Raw genomic sequence first — 27,495 nt, 5'->3', positions numbered from 1 at the left:
TACTTCTGGCCCATCTTTGGGCACTGTGTTAACTAACCTCCAGATGAGCTTCAATGCCATACAACTCTCCTTCCATTGCCTCCAACTGCTCTTAAATGCAAGTAAAACTAAATGCATGCTCTTCAACCGATCGCTGCCCACACCTGCCCTCCCGTCCAGCATCACTACTCTGGACGGTTCTGACTTAGAATTTGTGGACAACTACAAATACCTAGGTGTCTGGTTAGACTGTAAACTGACCTTCCAGACTCACATTAAGCATCTCCAACCCAAAATGAAATCTATTTCGCAACAAAGCATCCTTCATTCATGCTGCCAAACATACCCTTGTAAAACTGACTATCCTACCGATCCTTGACTTCGGCGATGTCATTTACAAAATAGCCTCCAACACTCTACACAGCAAATTGGATGCAGTCTATCACAGTGCCATCTGTTTTGTCACCAAAGCCCCATATACTACCCACCACTGTGACCAGTATTCTCTCGTTGGATGACCCTCGCTTCATATTCGTCACCAAACCCACTGGCTCCAGGTCATCTATAAGTCTTTGCTAGGTAAAGCCCCGCCTTATCTCATCTCACTGGTCACCATAGCAGCACCCACCCGTAGCATGTGCCACAACAGGTATATTTTACTGGTCACCCACAAAGCCAATTCCTCCTTTGGCCACCTTTCCTTCCAGTTCTCTGCTGCCAATGACTGGAACGAACTGCAAAAATCACTGAAGCTGGACACTCCTATCTCCCTCACTAGTTTTAAGCACCAGCTGTCAGAGCAGCTCACAGATCATTGCACCGGTACATAGCCCATATGTAAATAGCCCGTCCAACTACCTCATCCCCATACTGTTATTTATTTTTCTCCTTTGCACCCCAGTATCTCTACTTTCACACTCATCTTCTGCATATATATCAGGCCAGTGTTTAATTGCTATATTGTAATTATTTTGCCACTATGGCCTATTTAAATAAAGGTGAAAAAAATCAAATAAGTTCAGAAAGTAACCATGCTTGGCAATTTTTTTGGTAGAAGGACTGTGAGAGAGTCAGTTCTGGGTTGCGTTCAGTTCGATTGAACGTTTGCTACATTGTTTAAAGGACGGTGTTTGGTAGGTGTGGCAGGGTGTGGCTTGAAACAGTGAGTGACATATTTGAAGGCCAGCGGTGAATTTTGAACCCACAACCCCTGCCTGTTTTTTAAACTAGTTGTTCAGAACAACGTTGCCTTTTATTTCTGTATTGAATGCAGCCCTGGTGAGTTTTCTACTCCAAAATTAATTAAAGTCATATGATGGTGACACCATTGAAATATAATTTTACAATCCAAAATTGAGCCTAACAACATTCTGGTCCAACAAGACCTGTAGCCAAACTGATGCATCATAGTGGCTATAAATAAATAAATAAATAGGCTGAAGCATGGGGTTGCCCATCTGTTTTTGTGCTAATCATTGACTAGATCAGTGCTTCCTAAACGTTTTCTGTCATGGCCCTGTTTGCTCATGGGGGAACATCATATGCCCCTTAACCTCCCCACAAAATTATAGGATAAGAATACTTGTTAGTCATCAAGAAACCGTACATACAAACACCAGTAACTGGTTTCCCTTCCATATTGAAATCAAGAAGAGAAAATGACAAATAAACCAGCTTACTGCTGTGCAATGTCATATATCCTTATTAAAAATATAAAGTTGTTTCTGGAAGTACTCATAGGGTGGCTATTTGGTTGCATAAACATGATGACTGCTTTCCTCCCTGAATTTTGGCCTTCAAAATGGTTTTCTAGGTTGCTGCTGCTGGCCATAGTATGTGAGACAGGCATGCTGCCTCTGACTGGGGAGAGGAACATGCTTGCCTACTGCCAGAGGTTCAGAGAAACAGCTCTTCTCTAATTCTGTAGCCTACTAGAAACAAGTTGTTTCAAGTTTATAATACTACCAAAGTTGTTTAAACTCACACAATTGAGCCCAATACAACCGTTACCAATTATCACTCATTTTGAGAAAAATCTTGTTACTTTGCAATAGAAACTTAAACGTAAAATGTTTTATTTTTCTGTATAATTCTTATTTGCGCTTATGATTTTACCATGTTAAATGTGACTGTGTGTGTCTTTATTTGTTACAAGTCAGCTCACAAAATTAAGGGTTTGTTAAGAGGAGAGAGCGAAAGAGCGGATCTTTTGCTCCGTTCTTACAAGCCCAAAGCATATTTGGCGGCTGGGGGATCCAATCATAAAATTAGGAATTGAGTAGTAGTGTAAAGCCACAGAAAGCCAGTAACTACGGTGGGAAAATAATTTCCAATTCAACCCCTGCAAGTTAAGGGCCTGCTCATTACATCCTTGTTGCAGTATGTCTTGTTCATTTTACTTGTCTATAATGCCTCGTTCACATCATATTGGAAATTCAAATGTCTGACTTGCTTACTTGTTGGAGAAAGATACGTTTCCCACTAGGGAAATATCAGAATCAACCAATAGGAAACTAAACGCAAATAATTTTTGCTTATTTTAACTCAGAGGTCCCGAGTTTCCTGCGTGGCGTGATTTTCAATGTTTCATACCGGGTATTGCGAAGTTTCATGGTTCGAATAAGTCACTTTTAATAGATTTGGTACTGGTTAAAATATAAAGCCAAAATGTTATGAATTCTGATTATAATTTTTTTCTTCCTCAGGTTTAAAGACACCAGAGTAGATGATGTCTGGCTGGTGGACGTGAGTCTTGTTTGCTTTGCATCGCACACACTGCAATCATACTGACGTGACGAGGCTGAATGAGCCCATTCAGCACTGCTTTAGACCCTCGTCCCGACACCAGTGTCCAGCTCATCCCTTACGGAAGTGGCAGTGGGGGAGGGAAGGGGGAGGTGTGTCTACTGTGTGTGTTTTAGTCAATGGAGAAGTCATGCATGGTGGGCGGTGGGCCTGGCCTGGGGGCTCTGAGGGGGTTTATGCCAGAGCCCAGGGTTCATGTCTGAGGCCTGAGCAAATCCAGCTGGCACCCAAAGCTGGCACTCCCTGTCCAGACCAGTCTGACCGCTTGAGGAGAAATGATTGGAGTGACAGCAGTCATACTATATACACTGACGTGGATCACTATAGGCAGGCACAGACACAGCTGTAAACACAGTCTTGTAGACTGGTACACAGAACAGGGCTGTGCATTGACTATCAGGCAAAAAAAATGCTTAGGTGGAAATGCCAATCCCAATACCAAGTACAGCATTGCCACAAAGATGGGAGATTTTTATTGAAATGTTGTAAATCAACTTTTTTGGCTGGTGGTGTGTTCAGGGTTGTCATTTCAAGTAAACCCAGGGTATAGCAAAGTGACAGGGTGGGGTTGAAGCTCTTTAAGCATTTCTACACAGTTAAAAAACCCTCTTAAATGTTATTTGGAGAACAGGTCCCATGAGCACCAACATGTTAAGTTTACAGGAGCATATATAATGTGGTGTCAAATGAAAGCTAAGTCTATATTTTGGGGGAATTAAGGCATAGATATGTTTTTCAACCATTTTTCCATCCCACAAATGTGGAATAAACATAGGCTTTGATTTCTGATCACACAGATGAAAAAAAGTCTTTAAAAAAAAACATCTAGAAAAAGTCTTAAAAGGTATTAGAAATGCATCAAAACACAATGTTGAAGTAAAGGCCCCTGCCAACTAATATCAAAATGTATATTTACTTTTGCAGAAATAATTTGCCTTCTGTGAGTTTAAGAAATATTACCTCATGTTTCTGTTACCACAACCCCACATATCTTTAAAATATTTTCTAATTTCTCTCCCTCATGAGGAGGGAGGATTATGAAAGAAGTAACAAGTAAAGGTAGACCTACAAATTAGTCAGGGTTTTTACTGATAACTATTTTGTTTATGAATCATTAAATTATTCAAATGCGTCACTCTGTTACCAAATTGGTACCAGTGACCAAAAACTCACTGCAATTGAATTGGGAAATCATAGTAGTCACAAACCACAGGTACTGTAGAGAACACATGGGAAGAGTGCAGTATAATGCAATATACTGTACTGAACTATACTCTACTTTTTTTTTTTTTACTGTACTCTACTATGCTCTACTGTACAGAACTGTATTGTACTGAACATTACTGTGGTGTCAACTTGTGGAACATAGAAGTTTATGATTGGTACAGATTTGGTCTGGACCAAACACATTTGATCTTGTTTGGGAGCTGAGCTCATTAGAATAATAGCCAGTGTGTAGATTAATATGCAAATGAGTGCTATAATTTATTTCTAGCTTTGTGTACCTTTTCAGGATACATCACCTTAGACGATGACTGTATAGTACAGATCCCATGATGTCATTATGTTACCATTGTTCTGTTATGTTACCGAGTGTTAGTCTAGTTCAATAACCAAAATATATATCTTTCAAACTCAAGGTGTCATCTTAGCTGATACCGTATTCTTTCTGCAGACATGTTTGATTTTTAATTCGGAGTAGATATTTACGTGGTCACACAAATCTGAGGGAGATTTTCGTCTGTTAAACTTTGTATCTGCACTGTTCCTCAGGTACATGTGTTTTAGTAAACATGTCAGTGGGAATTGTTAAAAGTAGACTTCTGCATACACTGTAGGTGTATGATTTGTTCAACTTAGCAATCAATGTTTGTTTTTTTTGGCATATATTTTTTAAGTGAGTCTGCATCACATTGTTACCGTGGAATTGCCAACAGCAAAATTCACTTTATCAGTCCCTCCAGGATTTTCCAATCAATTTATTTTGCAAAATCAAAAGTCACCTGCATATTATGTAAATTTGTCCAATCACTGCAATACGTCTGGATAAAACAGTCAAATCATTGCAATATTATTGCATAGAACTGACCCATCACAGCAGTGCCAAAAGAGGGCGCACAATTTCAACCAATCTCTGCACATTTACCACATATGGTTCGATCAAGCCACACATCAGCAAACTTTTTCCTTTGTCAGCGTATTTCTGCGACAAATTGGACAAAATCATTGCCTATTGCCATTCCAAAATGTCAGAATTGACAAAGTAAAATTAAGCATTTTTGCCCGCAAATATCACAAAAAATCCCTACGAAATCTTGGAGGGACTCTTTATCACCTTGGTTGCTGTAGATTCATTCACCTCAAACACATGTCAATCACTAGCTCAGCATCGGGATTAAAAACGAGTTTTGTTTCATGTCAAGTCAAACTGCAGTTTAGCCTACCTAGCGTCCTAGCTGTCTACAGCCATCTTCCACCTCCGCACTGTTTTGAGAGAAAAGTCTCGCTGTTCATCTGCCCGCTCCGACGGTGTCCTCGTGGTCCTAAAGTCAGCCCGCTAATACCGCTAAACTGCATTTGTCTTTTAATTGGATTTGGAATGATTTTAGTAGCCTATTTTAAATTGTTGTGGTTGAGCTAGGATATGGCGACTGCCATACCCAGTTGATGTCCCTGCGTGTGTTGTCGCCATGCGTGTTATTTCTGAACAGTGTGTGTATTTGTGTTCATAGTTTTAGAGCTAGGCCTATTTAATCATTTTTACAGTGGCTGACAGTGTTGTGTTGGGCCTTTTGCAGTTTTATGCACCATGGTGTGGCTACTGTAAAAAACTGGAGCCCGTTTGGTATGACGTCGGCGCCGAGTTGAAAAGCTCTGGATCGCCTGTGCGAGTGGGCAAGATGGACGGCACTGCATATTCTGGTGAGTCTCTGTTGCAGTGACCATGTCAATGGCTTCTCTACATATTCTTGATTGCCTGTAGTCTTGACTACCGACATTATTTTGTCAATGTAAGTACATTTGAACAGCTTTAAGTTTTAGACCAAAATAACAGTAAGCATATATGGTTTAACATGCAGTCTATCGGGTTGACACCACAGCTATCTATAGTTCAGACAGGAAACGCCACGTATTCGTTTAAACATAGAAAAAGATTACAGTACATGCATACGTTAGTCTTGGCATTAGGCTCTGCTCCTTCGGGGTAGCTCACTGCCAGAGTGCATTATGTTAAGATAATATTATTATTATTACATGCAGTGAGCAAAACAAAAGCAGCGCTCAAACAGGTGGACGCTGGTGTGGGGTGGGAAAGCAGAAAACTGACATGCATGACGAGTAACACATTACAGCAATAGCATGTCACCAGAACCCCAGCGCATAGCTTGCGTGTGGCAGCCATCAGAGAATGTGTGTGCAGAACCTGTTTGACTGAATAGGCTGTGATGAATCTAATTTGTGCAATATCAGCTGATGCCAATACTTGGGTTTCTTGTCTGAGCAATTATGATTATGATATTTTTTGTATATCAAATACACATGGTCAAAAGTATGTGGACACCCCTTCAAATTAGTGGATTCTGCTATTTCAGCCAAATCCGTTGCTGACTGGTGTATAAGATCGAGCACACATGCAATGCCATGCTATCTCCATACGCTAACATTGGCAGTAGAATGGGCCGTACTGAAGAGCTCAGTGACTTTCAACGTGGGACCGTCATAGGATGCCACCTGTCCAACAAGTCCGCTAGAGCTGCCCCAGTCAACTGTAAGTGCTGTTATTGTGAAGTGGAAACATCTCGGAGCAACAACGGTTCAGCCGCGAAGTGGTAGGCCACACAAGCTCACAGAACAGGACCATCGTGTGCTATAGCGCGTAAGAACATCTGTGCTTGGTTGCAACACTCACTACTGAGTTCAAAACTGTCTCTGGAAGCAACGTCAGCACAGGAACTGTTCGTCGGGAGCTTCATGAAATGGGCTTCCATGGCTGAGCATCCGTACACAAGCCTAAGATCAACATACACAATGCCAAGCGTCGGCTGGAGTGGTGTAATGATCGCCGCCATTGGACTGGACCCCCTCTTTTACGCTGCTGCTATTCTCTGTTTATCATGTATGCATAGTCACTTTAAATATACCTACATGTACATATTAGCCCGACTAACTGGTGCCCCCGCACATTGACTCTGTACCGGTACCACCTGTGTATAGCCTCGCTACTGTTATTTTCACTGTCATTTAAAAACCTTTTTTACTACTTATCTATTGTATACCTAATACCTATTTTTTTTACTTAAAAATGTCACTGTTAGGGCTTGTAAGTAAGCACGTGACAATCTTTGATTTGAGTAGTGGAAACGCGTTCTCTGGAGTAATGAATCACGCTTCACCGTCTGTGATCACGGCTGTCAAACAGACTAATCTGGGTTTGGCGGATGCCAGGAGAACGCTACCTGCCCGAATGCATAATGCCAACTGTACACCCTGGTGGATGAGGAATAATGGTCTGGGGCTGTTTTTCATGGTTCGGACTAGGCCCCTTAGTTCCAGTGAAGGAAAGTCTCAATGTTATAACATACAATGACATTCTAGATGATTCTGTGCTTCCAACTTTGTGGCAACAGTTTGGGGAAGGCCCTTTCCTGTTTCAGCCTGACAATGCCTCTGTGCACAAAGCGAGGTCCATATAGAAATGGTTCGTCGAGATTGGTTTGGAAGAACTTGACTGGCTTGCACAGAGCCCTGACCTCAACGCCATTGAACATCTTTGGGATGAATTGGAACACTGACTGCGAGCCAGGCCTAATCGCCCAACATCAGTGCCGACCTCATTAATGCTCCCTACAGCAATGTTCCAGCATCAAGTAGAAAGTCTTCCCAGAAGAGTGGAGGCTGTTATAGCAGCAAAGGAGGGACCAGCTCCATATTAATGCCCATGATTTTGGAATGAGATGTTCGAGCAGTTATCCACATACTTTTGGCCTTGTAGTGTAAATATCTTCCATCTAATTGAGCATACAAAATGGCACCCTATTCCGTGTATAATGCACTGCTAGGGCCAGGGTGCAATTTGGGATGCACAAGAGAAGTTAACAATTTCCCCTATGTCTTACTGTGCCTCAACTGCCATTCTGTTATCGGTTTCACCTGGCTGTTAAAGATGCACTATTCCTATTGCCAAGACCTAAGTCTGACTTCATTACTTAGGATCTCTTTTTCTTATGTTGTTGACCCCTAGCCTCTCACTCTGGCTAATCACGCATAAACCAGATTAAAATTCCACGGACAGATTACATGACTGTCTGTCGCTGACTTTACTCGCAGTCCAAGATTAGGCTAACTAAGAGGCTACTAAAACCTCATCAACAGGTGACGACAGCTTTCAGGTATTAGGGAAAGTGCTTTCTGAGGACAGAGCTGGTCCTTAAAATGTAGTCCAAGACAATTAACTGCGCATTATGGTTACTGTAGTTCTAATGGAATTTCTATTCCTTATTCCTTATCCCATTCTTGTCCCATTCTGTAGTATATATATATATATATATTATTTTTTATTTTTATATATATATATATATATTCGTCGGGAATATATAAAAATAAGTAGTTGAGGAAATGGATTGACACATGCTTCAGTTTTGTTTAAATATTGTCACTTTCCATTCAGGCATGTCCTCAGAATTTGGAGTACGAGGATACCCCACAATCAAATTGTAAGTATGAGCACATAAAGACGATATACACTGATCATTGTGGTTTGTTAGAAGTTTACATAACGAGCAATGCTTTACCCAATATTTTCTTTCACAATGATCATGTCTTTACTGAACTGAGTTGTCCATTGTGACTTGACTTGTCAGCATTAGGCCTGATGAATGAGACCTATGGAATAAAGCTTCCCATATGCCCCTGGGGCTAGCCAATGGGGGATTTAAGGTGTTGTTGCCGCCTACCCTGAGGGCGTTACATGGCCTAATGAGGTATTGTATCATTAAGATATGTGTGTGTACAGTGCATTTGGAAGGTAATTCAGACCTTTTGACTTTTTCCACATTTTGTTACGTTACAGCCTTATTCTAAAATGGATTCAATTGTTTGATTTTTCCATCAATCTACACACCCCATAATGACAGCAAAAACAGGTTTTTAGATTTTTTTTTTACAGCCTCGAGTCTTCTTGGGTGTGACACTACAAGCTTGGCACACCTGTATTTGGGGAGTTTTTCCCATTCTTCCCTGCAGATCCTCTCCAGCTCTGTTAGGTTGGATGGAGAGCGTCACTGCGCAGCTATTTTCAGGACTCTCCAGAGATGTTCGATCGGGTTCAAGTCCGGGCTCTGGCTGGGCCACTCAAGGACATTCCTGTGTTGTCTTGGCTGTGTGCTTAGGGTGGTTGTCCTGTTGGAAGGTGACCATTCGTTCCAGTCTGAGGTCCTGAGTGCTCTGGAGCAGGGATCTCAAGGATCTCTCTGTACTTTGCTCAGTTCATCTTTCCCTCAATCCTGACTAGTCTCCCAGTCCCTGCCACTGAAAAATATCCCCATAGTATGCTGCTGCCACCACCATGCTTCACCGTAGGGATGGGGCCAGGTTTCTTCCAGACGTGACGCTGGGCATTCAGGCCAAAGAGTTCAATCTTGGTTTCATCAGACCAGAGAATCTTGTTTCTCATGGTCAGAGTCCTTTGGGTACCTTTTTGCAAACTCCAAGTGGGCTGTCATATGCCTTTTACTGAAGAGTGGCTTCCGCCTGGCCACTCTACCAAAAAGGCCTGATTGATGGAGAGATGGTTGTCCTTCTGGGAGGTTCTCCCATTTCCACCCCGACCAAGGCCCTTGTCCCCCGATTGCTCAGTTTGGCCGGGCGGCCAGCTCTCTAGGAAGAGTCTTGGTGGTTAAAAACTTCTTCCATTTAAGAATGGTGGAGTTCCCTGTGTTCTTGGGGACCTTCACTTTGTTATTATGGGGTATTGTGTTTAGATTGAGGAAAATATTTTATTTAATCCGTTTTAGAATAAGGCTGTAATGTAACAAAATGTGAAAAAAAGGAAGGGGTCTGAATACATTCCGAATGCACTGTATATAGAACCAAAATATAAACACAACAGGTTAAGTTGTAATATTTTTGATTGTGAAGGACACAACTTTTGTCCCTCAGTCAAGTATTGCATTTCAAGCACAGCTTGAACTACAAAGACCAGGGAGCTTTTTGAAAGACTCATAAAGAAGGGCAGTGATTGGTTGATGGATAACAATAACAAATCAGACATGGAATGTCTTTTTTTAAGCATGGTCAAGTTAAATATGCTGTGGACTATGTATTAAACCACCAAGACACGTGAAAGGTACAGTTATCCCTCTGAACTGAGCTGCAGGACAGGAATGAGGCTGCTCAGGAATGTCACCATGAGGCCATTGGTGATTTTAAAACAGCTACAGTGTTCAATGGCTGTGATTGATTGGAGAAAACAACTGAGGATGGCTCAATAACATTGGTAACTCTTTACTTCACACCCAGTGTCATAACACGGTCATAATCATTTCATAATATTATAACAGTCATGACCCATATATTTACACAGGTTGTGACATATATTGTGTTATTTTATGGCTGGTTATGACACCTACATGTGTCGGCCCACATTTATTCAAATAATTGTTTGTTGTTGTAATGTATTATTTATTGTCAGGTTTTGTTCATCATATTTTTAATAACTTGTATAAAATACACTTTATGACACTGTCAAGAAGCATCGTAATAATATAAACCAGATAGGCCTATCACATGCATGCCCTTATATCAGTCATTAGTCAAAAAGAGGGTGTCTTTTTTTCCCTGCTCCTGTAAATTCTGCTCCTTCATTCATCCCAGTCGTCAGCAACAGAGAATAGGAATAGGTGCATGTGTGTGAAATTACAATCATTTAATATGCTCAATTTCAAATATGGGCACTTTTGTGTAACAAATATACTGTTGACACATAGGCTATGGTGTAATCTGGAATGTTATGCTTTGTGGGGTAGGTTTTGTGGGTTTTAACACTCTTATGTAGGTGTCGTAACCAGCCATAAAATAACACAATAGAAGTCACGACAGGTCTAAATATGTGTCATGACAGTATGATGACAAGTTATGTCAGCTTTTATGAAATGTCTTGCCGTGTCATAATGTGTTATGATGCTGGGTGTCAAGTAAAGTGTTACCATAACATTGTAGAGACTCCACAATGACCTAAATTGATTTTTTTTAGGATAAGAAAGAAACTGGATTGAGCTAAGCACAGGCAAAATGCTAGAGGAAAACCGGCTTCAGTCTGCTTACACCAGAGGCTGGTAGAGGAATTCACCTTTTAGCAGGACAATAACCTAAATCCCAAAGTTGCTTACCAGGAAGACTGTGAATATTCCTGAGTGGCCAAGTTACAGTTTTGACTTAAACCTGCTTGAAAATATAACGCCAAGACTTGAACATTTCTAGAGCTTGAAGAAAAAAAGGATGGGCAAATATTGCACAATTTGAAGACCTTCCCAAGAAGACAGCTGTAATCAATGCCAAAGATGTTTCTAACATATTGACTCAGGGAGCTGAATATTTGCGCAAAGACCATATTTTAGTGATACCATTTTATTCACACAGCGTTTTTTATTTATTTTATTTTTTAGATTGTTGACAATTAAATACATTTGAATCCCACTTTAACACAAAATGTGAAGACATCCAAGCGGTCTGAACACTTTGGCAAGACGCTGTAAATGTAACTTCCCTGAGGAAGTAGAAGCTGTAGCCTCTTCAAACAACAACACAGTATAATATTAATATTAATTATTAATTTATTTGAGGCTTCTGTAGGACACTTAGGTTCTGTTTGAGCAAACATGATAACTCTGTTAGATGATCACAGTGGCGGCAATCATCACATTAAACCAAGCGAGTGATGAAATATTCTCAGGGGACTACACTAGGTAGCTTCCCCCCGGAGAGAAATATAGATACAGACCTGAGACTCCATCTCTCCCGGAGTTCATTAGAATAGATCCAAATCGCCTTGTTACTGGCGTGTCCCTAGCAAACACTCCTGGATGTATTTGTCAGGTCTTTTGGGGTCTGCCCCTGGTAGTGTTGTGGTTGATGTAACTCTATAATGAAAGAGAAGAGGGCCCTTGTTTTCTCTCCTGTACTGTTATTGGAAATTGGATGACGCTTATCCAAAACCCGGATCAAATAGAGAGATTCTGGGGCCGAACGTGTCAAGAGTCTCTGAGTGGGAGTGCTGATCTTGGATCAGGTATACATACCCCTGCCCATGTAATGTAATTAGTTGTGATCTAAAGGCAAACCTGATCCGAAATCAGCACTCCTACTCTGAGACGCTTGATACATACAGCCCTGACCTCTGGGTAAAGGGATCACTTTGACCCATGGACCTGCCTCTGGATTGGAATCACATTTTGGTTTTAGTCATTTTGGATTTGACTCACACTTGCTGGAGAAGTGTAATCTCTTATCTTTGGCATTGTTATCATGCCTTTTCACAGCACTACAAAGAGCAACCCCAGAGTGGGTTGTCAGAAAGCACACATACAAGCACTAGATACCGAGCATAACAATTAAAGGGCCAAATGAAAGGCTTTTATCTTGTTTTTCTCTCATGCAAATGTACCATTCTGTCCATTTCTCCTCACAAAAGGACTGGCATAAAGAAGGAAATTCACAGTCTTTTTCTTGGTGTTATTCAATCTCTTTCTCACCGCCACACTCACTCTCCTCCTTTCTCAGGCTAAAGGGTGATCTTGCCTATAATTACAAGGGGCCAAGGACAAAGGATGACATCGTAGAATTCGCCAACAGGGTAGCAGGGTAAGTCGTAGGACTCTTACCATATGCGCTGTTGCTTCAACATCTCTTATGGATGATATAAATGAGTACATAATCCCTTATGTGTAAGTCTATATGAATAGATATGATCAGACAAAAATGACTATACATGCCCTGAATACTGTGGTCTTCTAAACTGGACATTATGCTTGTATGGGCTACACATAGGACATTACGCTGTATGGGAACTCTATACAACAAATGTCTCCCCCTTAGAATGCAGTGAATTTCCAGGGCGCAGTGGTCTAGGGCACTGCATCGCAGTGCTAGCTGTGCCACCAGAGACTCTGGGTTCGCGCCCAGGCTCTGTTGCAGCCGGGCACGACCGGGAGGTCCATGGGGCGATGCACAATTGGCCTAGCGTCGTCCGGGTTTGGCCGGGTAGGGATATTCTTGTCTCATCGTGCACTAGCGACTCCTGTGGCGGGCCGGGTGCAGTGCACGGTGTTTCCTCCGACACATTGGTGCGGCTGGCTTCCGGGTTGGATGCGCGCTGTGTTAAGAAGCAGTGCGGCTTGGTTGGGTTGTGTTTCGGAGGACACATGGCTTTCAACCTTCGTCTCTCCCGAATCCCGTACGGGAGTTGTAGCGATGAGACAAGATAGTAACTACTAACAATTGGATGGGGAGAAAAAGGGGGTGCAATTAAAAAAAATAATAATGTAAAAAATAATGCAGTGAATTTCCACCCTCGCCCTTTAAAGTCTCTTCAAATACCAGTCAACAGCTTAGCCTGAGGGGATTCCTCTTTCGGGAAAATCCAAACTAGACCCATGATGACTGATCAGTCGGAATGGTGGGTCAAAGACCTGACTGGGTTTTCACCTCTGACTGCATGCTTCTGCGATGTTCACTAGATGGCACCAGAACCATACACATTAAACTAGAGTTCAACTAGAAAAGAAACATGGCCGTGTTCAGTAGGCAGTCCGTAGCAATAAATAAATGAGTGTTCTAATATGAGATGTTCAGGTTAGTTCCTCTCCGTTTCACTTTGTTTGTAAACGTTTTCTCAACTTCAGGCAATTTTAACTAATGGCAAACACATTATCTTATAATCCAAACTATAGTGTTTCTGTTTGTGTGCATGTCTTCTGTCCTCTTCAGGCCGGCAGTCCGAGCACTTCCAAGCAAGCAGATGTTTGACCATATGATGAAGAGACATGACGTGCTCTTTGTATACTTCGGCGGGGAGTCTCCTCTCAAGGTAGGTGCTCTGGAAGTTTCTCTGGTCCAGACAGAGCATAACCTCCAAGTGTGGAGTGAGAGTGTTAACAATATGTAGCAATATAATATGTGTCAAGTTGTTTTGACCCAATACCTTCAGAAAAATATAAAAATCAACAAACATTTGTGTTAAGTAATTCGGTGCATGAAATCATAGTAGGATTCATATTCTCCCAGTGTGATCATGGGAATTTGTTAACGCTACATTTATTCCAGTCAGTTCAAGTAGATTATTTGCCATTCAGAGGTGTAAAAAGAAATTGGAATTCTTGGTTGGAGCTCTCACATAGTACACATTATATAGTAAGACGATCCATACTACATTGGCGTATTGGTTAGCTACCATCCTGATTTAACTGTGCTTTCTGAGTAATTCGATATGCATTCCCCCCCACATGTTTATCACTTCTCTGTGGGTCTGAAATGTTATCTTAACATCCAATCAATGCCACTGAAAGCTGTCATGGCATTTAGCTAGAATTTATTGATTGGATCATAAAGCTTCTTCCCACACCGCTGCTGCCAAGCGCTCTCAGAGTGAGGAAAGGCCCATTTATACAACGTGCTAGATGACCTTGATAAATGTCCCAAACCAAGTTAACACAGAGGGCAATTCTCAGGGAAGAAGAAGCTCGCAACTTGTGTTTTCTCGTTTGCAGGAGAAGTATATCGACATGGCTGCGGAGCTGATTGTGTACACATACTTCTTCTCTGCGTCTGAAGACGTCTTACCAGAGGTAACGGCCTTGAGAATGTGGCATGTCCCCCGGCTCTTCAGCTAGGTTGTTTCCCCACATAACATTTCAGTGAGGAGAACTTATCAACGGCGCATTTGAAAGTTTCATTCTCCTCACTTTTCTAATGAGGGATTGTGATTTTGATCATTGTTTTAGTCGTATAGCTAGCGAGACGAACACGGCAGCACTCACAAGTCCAGGAGTGCTGCTGTGACATTCTCCATGCAGTATGATATGGTAAATGCCATAGGGACAGTGAAGCCTGCGAGCATATGCTGCTTTTGCAGGTTTATTTGGCATGAGGTCCACAGTTTGCTAGGATGGCTTGCCGCCAATAGGACTGCTGTCTCCTATGGTTCAGGTGCCCATAAATTAAGAAAGTAAGGGATGATTTATGGAATTCGCTTTGAATGATGTGTTTTTATGTGTTTTCACCATCCAGTCAGTGACTTTGCCAGAGCTTCCATCGGTCGTAGTCTTCAAGGACGGGGCCTACTTTACCTATGATGGTAAGTAATCTGGTCGGGGCTACAGGGCTGGGGTGGTGGGTGATACGCTTGAGTAATATTTTGTTTGTGCTTTCCGAATTGTTTTCTAATTTTCTGTTTTAACTGCCTATGGCTTGTCATAAAATGTTCTCTTGGAGTAACTATGTGTGATATCGGCCTTTGAGGACCATCTTTTCCCTAGAAAGGAGGTCAGTCTAATTTGGGCAAGGCAAGGGTGCCATTTTCTCCTTTGTTCCCCCCCTCTCCTCCTCTCCTCCCCCTCTACTAGCCTTGTTTGCTCAGGCTTTGTTTCTCCAGTCTTAAACCAGAGTGTCTGTTCTTTCATCTTTCATCCGGCTTCACCACACTGCCTTTTGAAGTGGTGACTCCTCCATTATAAAGCGGTTCGGCTCTTCCCACTATCGCCTCTGTGGTCAGGCCAGTGATGTCGTGGTGGTGGCTTTCTCTGGGCAGACACAGAGCAGGCAAAGGAACAGGGAAGGGGGAGGGATGGATGGATGGGTGGATGGTGGATATAACTGATTGGGCGTGGGATGGTGGGAGACCACAGTGCAGTCCAAAGGAACCAGGGTGGGCTGGGCTTCCATCTGGGACTGACTGACTCGGCCATGTCTGAGTCAGAGCTGCGCAGTAAAGTCAAGTCGGAAAGAATTATATGCTATAGCCACCAATACAGTTCAGAGCCCCCTCAGCGTATGAGCACCAGCTCGCCACATTCTTGCATCACTTCCTCTATACCGCCACCGAGCGTTTCGGGAGGGAGGCGAAAACGGAAGGGCAGCGCGTCCAGGCACAGGCCGACAACAAAGGGGCCCCAGTAGTGTATGTTGGGGAGGTTAGGCGCTCTGTGAAGGGCCCGCAGAACAAAATCCATCCCCTGGTTTGGCTCTGGTCCAGCCTGGCATTGGATGTCTGTCTGTTCCACCTGGCTGTTCCAAAATGGGGGCTTCCGGCACCAGAAGTCCAGCAGGAGGCGGTCTCCACAGCGGACGGTCACCACGAAAATACCACACTCCAGCGAGTCCTCTAGGACCCTGATAACGAGGATGTTCTGTATGGCTTGCATCGCCATGGTTACTGCCGGAGATAAGCTAGGGAAATCAGAGCCGGAGCAACAAGATATGACAGATGATTGGCTTTTTTCTGAACATGCAGCTTGGTTATCTCACTCCACTGGAAAACATAAGTGGTTCTGGGATAGATAACATATTTTTATTACTTAAGTTTAAAAAATATATATATATTTTACATTCTACACTTCATCTTTAGACATTTGGAAACAGAGGGGGTAGACAGGCAAGTGGGAGAACAGTAGAATTGTATCCCGGTCTCCGGTGGGGAACCGTTACTCTGATACTGAGAGTGTTACTGCAAGACCACAGGCTCTGCACAATGAAAAGGATTTAGAAGGCTGTTACTTCAAGATCAACAGTAGCACATAATCCAACAGTAAAATTGGAATGGTAAAATCTCATTTTGATTGGTAAACACATCTCATAGTGCTTCTAAGAGAAATGCTCTAGTCGGTATAATGAACTAAAAGTCTTCCAATAATACCTTGTATTTAGTCGGTGTGATGCATATTTTACCTGAATCCTCCTCAGCATGGTCCCTGGTTTGGGAGTCCTGCCATTGGTGCTCTGCTCTGGGCTGTGCTCTGCCTAATAGGCGAGTTCCTCTAATGTAGCAGAGCAGCCACTGAAATTATGTTCACATTCTCTCTGGTGCTCTATGACACATTTTTACTGCATGTGTTGGGCTACTTCCCAAATGGCACCCTATTATCTATGTAGTGCATAGGGCTCTGGTCAAAACTAGTGCACTATATAGGGAATAGGGTACATTTTGGGACATACACACAATATCTCCCCTCCACCACATATGCAAGTTACTATCATCGCCAGACGGTCAGAATTTGCATTGAACATAGGGACATTTACAACTACATGCAATCAGCTCATTCAAATATGAGACTAGTACGTCACCATTTACTGTATATTCTAGTTGTGTTATGAATAGCTGTGGGGTTTAGCTTGGACACGTATATTGGCTTACTTTTGTGATAATTCCAGTGTCTATTTGTACATGTATAGTGTTTTGTGTTAATTCCTGTTTGCACACTCATTGCCAGAATTTGAAATGGTCAACAACAGAACACCCCTTCAGTATTCCCACACCTCAGTTTTAGTGTTGTCCAAATACGGCAGCCCCACTTTGTGTAAACACTATTTGACGTAATTTCACAAAGCTCTGATCGGCTTGCTGCACAGAACAAACAACCTAGCAGTCCATTTTGGAGCATAAACGCTCCCACAGAATACAAGTAATAATAATTATTTTCATTTTACAGAATAATCTGTGCATAAAATAAAAATGGGAAAAAAATTGACACTAGACATGGCAACTGACACAAAGAACACAGCTGACGCTACAATGACACCAAGGAGCACAGCTATCGACCGAGCCTTCCTAAAGAGAAAGGTCCCCCAAGGAGCAGAGCTTGGTCCTGGGGGCTTGGCAGGCTATCACTTGACCTGAGTGTGGGGTTAATGGGGGAGAGCAGTTTAAGATAAGGAGGCCATAAATACAGTGCCATAAATACATAGGACAGTCAGCAGGAGGGTTTTGATTTCAATCTGAAATTAGACTGGGAGCCAGTACAGAGATGCCAGTATGGGGGTGATGTGATGGTGTTTCTGCACTCTCATCAGGATCCTGGCAGTGTAGTTCTGGATGTTTTGGAGCTTCTGGAGACTCCCGCCAGGGATCCCAATGAGTGCGTTGCAATAGTCCAGCCTTGAGGAGATCAAGGCATGGTTGAGCTTCTCTGCATCAGACTGAGTGTGGGTATGATGGAGTTTGGCAATGTTCTTGAGGTGATAGAATTAGGCTTTACACAGTTGTTTGATGTGGTTGTCAAAGGTCAGTGAGGAATCAAGCTTTACACACAGTTTGGAGGTGTGTTATTGGCGAGTTACCTGGTAGGGGTTGCTGTTCAGTTGCTTCATCCATCCCTTTATCTCAAAGCAGGTGTTCAGGCGGCACATGCATCATAGGGACTTGGGGCAGTTTTTACTGACAGCTGGGCAGTGGTGTAAATAACTTTAAGTAAAAAATAATTGAACGTGCTACTTAAATCTGGAAAAAAATTAATCTGTACTTTACTCTTTTTTGACAACTTTTACTTTTACTCCTCTACATTCCTAAAGAAAATAATGTACTTTTTACTTCATACATTTTCCCTGACACCCATAAGTACTTGTTTCATTTTTAATGCTTAGCAGGACAAGAAAATGGCCCCATTCACGCACTTATTAAGAGAACATCCCAGTTCATCCCTACGTCCTCTGATCTGGCGAACTCACTAAACACAAATTCTTTGTTGTAAATTATGTCTTGAGTGTTGGAGTGTGACCGTGGCTATCCGTAAAAAAAAAAAACACATCTTTCCATCTGGTTTGCTTAATATAAGGAATTTGAAATTATTTATACTTTTATTTATACTTTTACTTTATACTTTTTAGCAATTACATTTACTTTTGATACTTAAGTATATTTAAAATTAAAGACTTCTACTCAAGTAGTATTTTACTGGGTGACTTATCTTTACTTTTATGCAAGTATGAGAATTGGGTACTTTTTCCACCACTGCAGCTGGGTGTCATCAGCATAGCAGTGGAATGAGATTCCATGCAGGGTAATGAAACGACCGAGGGGGATTGATCCAAGAACTGATCCTTGTGGGACACCGCACAGTTGGTGTGGTGGGTCCGGGACACATACTCAATCCTGTCTGGGTGGAACTAGCTCAGAGCTGGTGGTCCAGATATTCCGATGGTGTCCCGGAGGAATTCCAGGAGGATGGGGTGGTCGACAGCGTCAAACACTGCTCTCAAGTCCAGGAGGATCAGGAGACGCGGAGTGCCTGCATCAGCTGCCATCAGCAGGTTGTTGGTGACCCTGAGTAGGGCTGTTTCAGTACTGTGGTGTTGGCTGGAAACCTGACTGGAACTTCTCAAACAGGATATACTGAATGAGATGGTCCTGGAGCTGTACAGACACCACTTTTTCCAACACCTTGGAGAGAAAGGGGAGGTTGGGTATTGGCCTGTAATTGGTTAGCACTTCTGGGTCTATCTAAGGTGGGCTTCTTCAGAAGACCGCTGATGACAGTGGTCTTAAATGCAGGTGGGACACTGCCCGATTGGAGGGAGAGGTTAACAATATGGGTTATCAGTGCAGGGATACATGGCTGGAGCAGGGCTTTTGGAATAGGATCCAAGGTACAGGAGTAGGTTTTCATTAATACCTCCCTGGGTCAATGAAACAGGAGAGGGGCTGAGGTGGCGTTCGTGGAGGGTCGAGGGCAGGAGGAGACGGAGTAGTAGAGCAGGAGATGAAAGATTTGATGTTGCTAACCTTTGTTTAAAAAAAAAAAAAAAAAAAAAAAAAAAAGTAAATGAAGCTGTTACACTGCTCTTCTGCTGTCTCCATCTGGGACTGGGTTTTCAAAAGATTGTTTATGGTGGGAAACCGGTGCTTTGAGTTTCCAGGATTTTTATTGATGAGGTTGGAGTAGAACGTTGACCGCGCCTCTTTCATGGCCTCGGAATAGGCTGTATGGTGCTCTTGAAAGGCCCATTTGTGGACAATGAAGTCTTGAAGATTTGGGCTGGTTTTCAAATCCGAACAATTAGCTAGTTGATTAAAGGAGTTGATAAAAATAAACTAACTTGTTGGTAAAAAATAAATGTGTTCAATACTTGATTAGCTATAAAAAATATATATATTAAAAACAATGCACATAATATGAACAAATAAAACAAATCGTTACGGATACATTAGCAGGAGTAAACTACACAGGCTGCCATGGCAACCAAAAAGGACAGGGGTTCATCCATTTTTAACCTCCTAAGTGCTCCGATTTGGAAGTTTGACAAAGTTCTACCCGACTTTGATAATGTTACAGCCTGTATATACTGTACAGGAGAGTTTTTAATCTTACATAAAGTCTGTGTTCAGTGAAAGATAATGGGCTGCATGCTAGACTTGAACATGGTTATAATGAAGACCGAAATAGACGCTAGACAGTAGGGGTACTAGTTTGTTCTTCTCTCTGTCTCCAGCCTTTTGACATATTTTTTTCCTTTTCCCTTGTTAAAGCTGAGCTCATATATTGCATACTGTTAATGAGATCATATCAACAATGTCTCGCTTGGCTGTACATGGAACATTTCAACAGTTTTATGCTTATATAGCCAGTTATGTGGTGCGGTTTATGGTATTACAGCCTGGAAGCCCTGCATAAAGGCAAGATTCGTTTGCAAATTTTTCAGTGGGAGTACGTCAGTGAGGTGCGACGAATGAATGGGTTTATATGAATGTGTTGGATAGATAACCTGCTCTTAAGGACGACAGAACTTCGGTAATGATCAAATCAAAGTTTATTTGTCACGTGCGCCGAATACAACAGGTAGACCTTACAGTGAAATGCTTACTTACAGGCTCTAACCAATGGTGCGGGGGAAAAACGTGTGTGGGTAAGTAAAGAAATAAAACAATAGTAAAAAGAGTAGCAAGGCTATATACAGACACCTGTTAGTCAGGCTTATTGAGGTAGTATGTACATGTAGGGATCGTTAAAGTGACTATGCACATATGATGAACAGAGAGTAGCAGAAGCGTAAAAAGAGGGGTTGGCAGGTGGTGGGACACAATGCAGATAGCCCGGTTAGCCAAAGCCCGGTTAGCCAATGTGCGGGAGCACTGGTTGGTCGGGCCAATTTAGGTAGTATGTACATGAATATATAGTTAAAGTGACTATGCATATAAGATAAACAGAGATTAGCAGCAGCGTAAAAGAGGGGGGTTGGGGGTGGGGGGGCACACAAGTCTGGGTAACCATTTGGTTACCTGTTCAGGAATAGGCTTTGTTGTGCCCTCTTCACGACTGTCTTGGTGTGTTTGGACCATTCTAGTTTGTTGTTGATGTGGACACCAAGGAATTTGAAGCTCTCAACCTGCTCCACTACAGCCCCATCGATGAGAATGGGGACGTGCTCAGTGCTCCTTTTCCCGTAGTCCACAATCATCTCCTTTGTCTTGGTTACGTTGAGGGATAGGTTGTTATTCTGGCACCACCCGGCCAGATCTCTGACATCCTCCCTATAGGCTGTCTTGTCAGTGATCAGGCCTACCCCTGTTGTATCGTCAGCAAACTTAATGATGGTGTTGGAGTCGTGCCTGGCCATGCAATCGTGGGTGAACAGGTAGTACAGGAGGGGACTGAGCACGCACCCCTGGGGAGCTCCAGTGTTGAGGATCAGCGTGGCAGATGTTGTTACCTACCCTCACCACCTGGGGGCGGCCTGTCAGGAAGTCCAGGATCCAGTTGCAAAGGGAGGTGTTTAGTCCCAGGATCCTTAGCTTGGTGATGAGCTTTGAGGAGACTATGGTGTTGAACACTGAGCTGTAGTCAATGAACAGCATTCTCACATAGGTGTTCCTTTTGTCCAGGTGTGAAAGGGCAGTGTGGAGTGCAATAGAGATATCATCATCTGTGGATCTGTTTGGGCGGTATGCAAATTGGATTGGGTCTAGGGTTTCTGGGATAATGGTGTTGATGTGAGCCATGACCCGCCTTTCAAAGCACTTCATGACTATGGACGTGAGTGATACGGGTCTGTAGTCATTTAGGCAGGTTGCCTTTGTGTTCTTGGGCACAGGGACTATGGTGGTCTGCTTGAAGCATGTTGGTATTACAGACTCAATCAGGGACATGTTGAAAATGTCGGTGAAGACACCTGTCAGTTGGCAGCACATGCCCGGAGCACACGTCCTGGTAATCCGTCTGGCCCCGCAGCCTTGTGTATGTTGACCTGTTTAAAGGTTTTACTCACGTCGGCTACGGAGAGCGTGATCACACAGTCGTCCGGAACAGCTGATGCTCTCATGCATGCCTCAGTGTTGCTTGCCTCGAAGGGATTTAGCTTGTCTGGTAGGCTCGTGTCACTGGGCAGCTCGCGGCTGTGCTTCCCTTTGTAGTCTGTAATAGTTTGCAAGCCCTGCCTCATCCGTCGAGCGTCTGAGCCGCTGTAGTATGATTCAATCTTAGCCCTGTATTGACGCTTTGCCTGTTTGATGGTTCGTCGCAGGGCATAGAGTGCTTTCTTGTAAGCTTCCCGGCTAGAGACCCGCACCTCGAAAGCGGCGGCTCTACCCTTTAGCTCAGTGCAAATGTTGACTGTAATCCATGGCTTCTGGTTGGGGTATGTACGTACAGTCACTGTGGGGACGACGTCCTCAATGCACTTATTGATAAAGCCAGTGACTGATGTGGTGTATTCCTCAATGTCATCAGAAGAATCCCGGAACATGTTCCAGTCTGTGACAGCAAAGCAGTCCTGTAGTTTAGCATCTGCTTCATCTGACCATTTTTTTTATAGACCGAGTCACTGGTACTTACTGCTTTAATTTTTGCTTGTAAGCAGGAATCAGGAGGATAGAGTTGTGGTCGGATTTACCAAATGGAGGGTGAGGGAGAGCTTTGTACGCGTCTCTGTGTGTGGACTACAGGTGATCTAGGATTTATTTCCCTCTTGTTGCACATTTAACATGTTGATAGAGATTTGGTAGAACTGCATTAAAGAGATTAAAGAGATTAAGTTTCCCTGCATTAAAGTCTCCGGCCACTAGGAGCGCCGCCTCTGGGTGAGTGGTTTCCTGTTTGCTTATTTCCTTATACAGTTGACTGAGCGCGGTCTTAGTGCCAGCATCTGTCTGTGGTGGTAAATAAACAGCCACGAAAAGTATAGTTGAGAACTCTCTAGGCAAGTAGTGTGGTCTGTTAGTTTATCACAATATACTCTACTTCAGGCGAGACTTCCTTAGATTTCGTGCACCAGCTGTTGTTTATAAATATGCACAGACCGCCCCCCTTCTCGTCTTACCGGAGTGTGCTGTTCTATCCTGCCGGGGCAGCGCGTATCCCCGCTAGCTGAATATCCATGTCGTCATTCAGCCACGATTCCGTGAAGCATAGGATATTACAGTTTTTGATGTCCCGTTGGTGGGATATTCGTGATCTTACCTCGTCTAGTTTATTGTCCAATGATTGCACGTTGGTGTGTAATATTGACGGTAATGGCAGCTTTCCTAGTTGTCTTGTCCGGGTCCGGACGAGGCATCGCTTCCTTTTGCGAATAATTGTGATGTCTGTCCTGTGGGGTGTTTGGAGAATATTGTGTGAATCCTGCTTGTTGTTGTTGTTGAAGAAGTCTTTGTCTAATCCGAGGTGAGTGATCGCTGTCCTGATATCCAGAAGCTCTTTTCTGCCATAAGATACGGTTGCAGAAACATTATGTACAAAATAATTTACAAATATTGTGAAAAACCCCACATGATAGCACAATTGGTTAGGAGACCGTAAAACGGAGGCCATTCCCTCCGGTGCCATTTTTTTGTTGATTCCTTTTTCCCTCTATGGCAAGGAAGCATGCACTGCACACTGATACCAACATTTTTACAAACAATACGATACCAGGCCACGTATCACGACACCAAGTAGTAACGTGATACCACGGTGGGAGGAAAATCATTGGCCAAGCATCCTGTTCTCCCACCCACCCCGGACGCTTGTTCACGTTACAACACATTGAATTTGACTTCATACTGTTCAGTGTATGACTGGAACGGCGCAAATGGAAAGGCATCAAACATATAGAAACCATGTGTTTGATGGAGCCCGTCCTCCCCTATTAAGGTTCCACCAACCTCCTGTGATATACATTCATAAGGACCTGCATGTCAGTAAGGGGAAAACACCTCATGAAACATTCTTTACTCTTCAGTTAACACAGACACATGCACACACACTCTCCCTCTCTTCCTCTCTCTGTCTCCCTCACTCTCATAAACACACACCACTCTTTCTCCCACAAACACACACCGCTCCCAACTTTTGAAACGTTAGGCACCAAACTGAATTTAAGGAGCATCAAAAAAAATAGATTGTTCTAGATAGTTTAGGCTTACATTAGCCCTAAATGAATCCTACCTTTTGAAGCAGACCCTTTTCCTTTCTTCCTGTGCCAATCAAATTTGCCTAAACCTACTGTCAAATGACCAGGTTGTTAGCTAGCTAGTTAACGTTACTGAACAACATTGTTTGTTATCACACCAATATTTAGCGACTCTGGATTACTTGAATTAAAACGGCCCACGTTACGGTTTGTGAAATGATATAAAAAGGCATCTGGGGTAATATGGGTATTATTATGTTTTTTATCATTTAGGCTAGGAGACAGCCGTTTTCTTTGCTCTAAAGCTGCAAGTAGTATTGCCTGTCGCCAAGTGGTGCTCCATTTTCCTACTGACACTCTGAGGCTGCATGACAGTGAACTTGCAAAGTCCACTCAGACTGGTCTGTGCTCTTGGTTATAACAGGCAATTCAATTATACAATGTATCAAAATTGTTCGCTTTGCACACTGCTCCAATGTACAAATCTAACAACAGAAGACTGATCTGGGTCTGCATCCCCGCTCGACATCACGGCTAAATTATTTACAAAAAAAACTGCCGGAGGAATAGACCCGCGTGAAGAGAGGACGGAGAGAAGCAGGTGAGTTCAGGCATTTATTGTGATATGGCCACTGCAGAAGTCAGGATATTTATGCTTCGCAGAGCTGTTTTTTTTTTTCAAATACATTTTTAATTTAACCTTTATTTAAATAGGCAAGTCGGTTAAGAACAAATTCTTATTTTACAATGACGGCCGACCCCGGCCAAACCCTCCCTTAACCCGGAAGACACTGAGTCATTTGTGCGCCACCATATGGCCTGTTGAGCATAGCTGTTGTCAAGGAAATTACTTTGTGTTATACATTACCTCCCGCTCCCACCTACCATCAACCAATCATGCCAATCATGTCCAAAAATTGGGAGGTGCACAGCGGTGCGGTACAGAGTAAAATTTGACCTCTGCATGCCTCCGGAGGCTCCACAATTGTGTCACATCCTCCATACGGAGCCACTGACTATATTTTAGAATCAAGCATAAATTGGCTCTGAGGGGTCGGGCATGTAGGGGATGCGTCTGGCTGATTACAGCTGCCACGTGATAAGCGCTTATAAGTGAAGTGGATATTATTGGATCTGTGCATGCAAGAGACTAGTGACTTGCTTAAATTGAACTGAATTCCGAAGACAAAATTGACTTTATAAACATTTTATAACGGCGCCAACCGGTTCTTTGGATCGGTAGGGCTGAAAAACTTGGTAGTATCATATGAAAATCAAATTGTATTGGTCACACACATCTTTAGCAGATTTATTGCGGGTGTAGCGAAATACTTATATTTTGAAATGTTGGTATCATAAGTATCATGGTGTTTTGGTACCGTGGTATTACCGTGGTACTGGTATACCGTACAACACTGCACACCATTTGCTGTCGTGTGCCCTGCCTGTCATATCATTTGCTAGCAACACGGTAACCATGCTCTCCTTTGCTGATGTTCATGCCAGATATCATTATCATCTGGTCTGTGGAGGTTGCCAAGCTATCCTAACCCATCTTTTGGCTGGTTGTGCTCTCTCTTACCGTGTGAGTGACATAGCCCTGGTAGTCAGGCCCTTAACACAAGCCTCCTCTCCTTTTCAGTCTGCTTTGTCTCAGAGGGCCAATCCACCATTAACCTTCCTTTACCGGGCATATGTCACACCTGCATCTCACTTTCAAACTAAATACGCTGGCTTATCACCCTCCCTTGACCCCTCCTTATTTGTGAAACTCAGGCTGACAGGCTCGTGTTGGTGTATGTGGAGATTGCAGGGCTCGACCCAGGCAGAGACGAGCGCTAGGCGCGAGCTAATTTGTTTCAAGGTGAACGAGGCCCAGTCAGACTGCTGGACTCAGCGTGATTCCTACCCTCCCTCCCTCTCTGTCTCCCCCACTGCTTCAGTAGGGAGGGAGAATAAACTTTCAAGCTGCCGCCTGCCCACCTGCTGTCTATAAAGGCCAAGCAGCTGTGGAGAGAACTTTCTGGAATGCCAGTCTACCCACATCTGACTCAGTGCTGTGAAGAACAACTTCTTGCTAAGACTACATATAACCTACTGTACAGTATGTAACGGCAAAGAGATGACTTACCGTTGCATACAGTATATTCAGCCAAAGCTTAGCTTTTGACTACGTGAGGAGAACTTGCATTAGCATTGTATGACCATGATGGTCCATAAGTTTATTACAGGTATTATGGTTGGGTGGTCAACTCATATCTCCTATAGGAGGGAGTCCTACTAATAGCTTATTATAAATGTGTTCATACCTACAGCATTATTTTTATTCTTTAGCCAGCCGGTGTTACCCAACGAGGTCTTGTTAACTTAACATTTCATAGTGGAATCTTGTACATCAATCATTTCATCCGGTGCCCGTGTGCTGCTTCTTTCTCTGGGAGAACAGTGTAGTCAAGCTTGGCTCTGCTTCCCCGTTGCTCACTGTCGCTAGTGGCAGATGGCGATACGGTATTTTCCGTTCAAACGCCTGTTCCACATGTCAAGGTAAAAAAAAAAACTTGCAGCGCTGTTTGACATGTCATATTTCACAATAATGCCTTGTGATCTGGAGGACGGCCTTTTGCATCCTCCCAAAGGTCCAGATGTGTAGTCTGTACCCTTACCGATTGTCATGGACAGTAAAGATTTGAAAGACACATTACCAGGCAAGTCCTTTTTTCTATATTTACAACTTAGGTCAGCTATGCTGGCCTAGGGACTCTTGGGAAACCCAACTACCGAACCATCCAATGATGGGATTTATAAATAAATTATCTAGGTTCCCGAAAGGACTGATCTCTATAATGTATAATCTACTTTTGGAAAGCTCATATTCTGAGCTAGCCATTAAAATATGATCCACAGATCTAAGTGAATCTGAACAGCACTTTAACTGGAACAGAATATGGAACATTTTTACCTTGGCATCCTGTAATCTGAACCATCAAACATTTAACCTTTGTTCACAGACTGTATTTAACACCAAGGAAACATTTTACGATGAAATTGGCTCCAACTCTTACCTGTTCACTGTGTCCCTTCATATCAGCTAAGCACATTTCTTCAATTAAATGCTTCTGGGACAAAGTTACAACATACATTTCAAAGTGCATGAATGTAAATATTACTGTGTTACTCAATGATGATGGCTCCTTGAATCTCTCAATCAATCAGAGAAGATTACTGCTGGCAGGCAGCACTGCCACAAAAAAAAGATGTTGGCTCTTAGATGGCAATCACCTTCCTCCCAATTCGCCAGTGGATACAGTTACTATTAGACGTTACAACATTAGAATTAACAAC

At 43.0% G+C, this 27,495-nt stretch overlaps 2 protein-coding genes across 2 annotated transcripts in view; one reads left to right on the top strand and one right to left on the bottom strand.

The window, feature by feature from the left end:
- Positions 1-27,495, bottom strand: part of LOC118372813 (serine/threonine-protein kinase PRP4 homolog) — a 349,083-nt gene that overhangs the window by 61,908 nt on the left and 259,680 nt on the right. The window lies entirely within an intron of this gene.
- The window catches only part of LOC118372805 (protein disulfide-isomerase TMX3), a 64,735-nt gene that overhangs the window by 1,144 nt on the left and 36,096 nt on the right, over positions 1-27,495 (top strand). The window contains exons 3-9 of the mRNA XM_035758809.2: positions 2,685-2,724; positions 5,583-5,706; positions 8,453-8,498; positions 12,562-12,642; positions 13,768-13,867; positions 14,547-14,624; positions 15,067-15,133. Of these exons, the coding sequence (XP_035614702.1) occupies positions 2,685-2,724; positions 5,583-5,706; positions 8,453-8,498; positions 12,562-12,642; positions 13,768-13,867; positions 14,547-14,624; positions 15,067-15,133 (536 nt within the window). The remainder of the gene's footprint in view (positions 1-2,684; positions 2,725-5,582; positions 5,707-8,452; positions 8,499-12,561; positions 12,643-13,767; positions 13,868-14,546; positions 14,625-15,066; positions 15,134-27,495) is intronic.

This window comes from Oncorhynchus keta, chromosome 4 (genome assembly GCF_023373465.1).
Source record: "Oncorhynchus keta strain PuntledgeMale-10-30-2019 chromosome 4, Oket_V2, whole genome shotgun sequence".
NCBI lineage: Eukaryota > Metazoa > Chordata > Actinopteri > Salmoniformes > Salmonidae > Oncorhynchus > Oncorhynchus keta.
The sequence above is the reverse complement of the archived record's forward strand: the minus strand, read 5'-3'. Positions and strand labels throughout refer to the sequence as shown.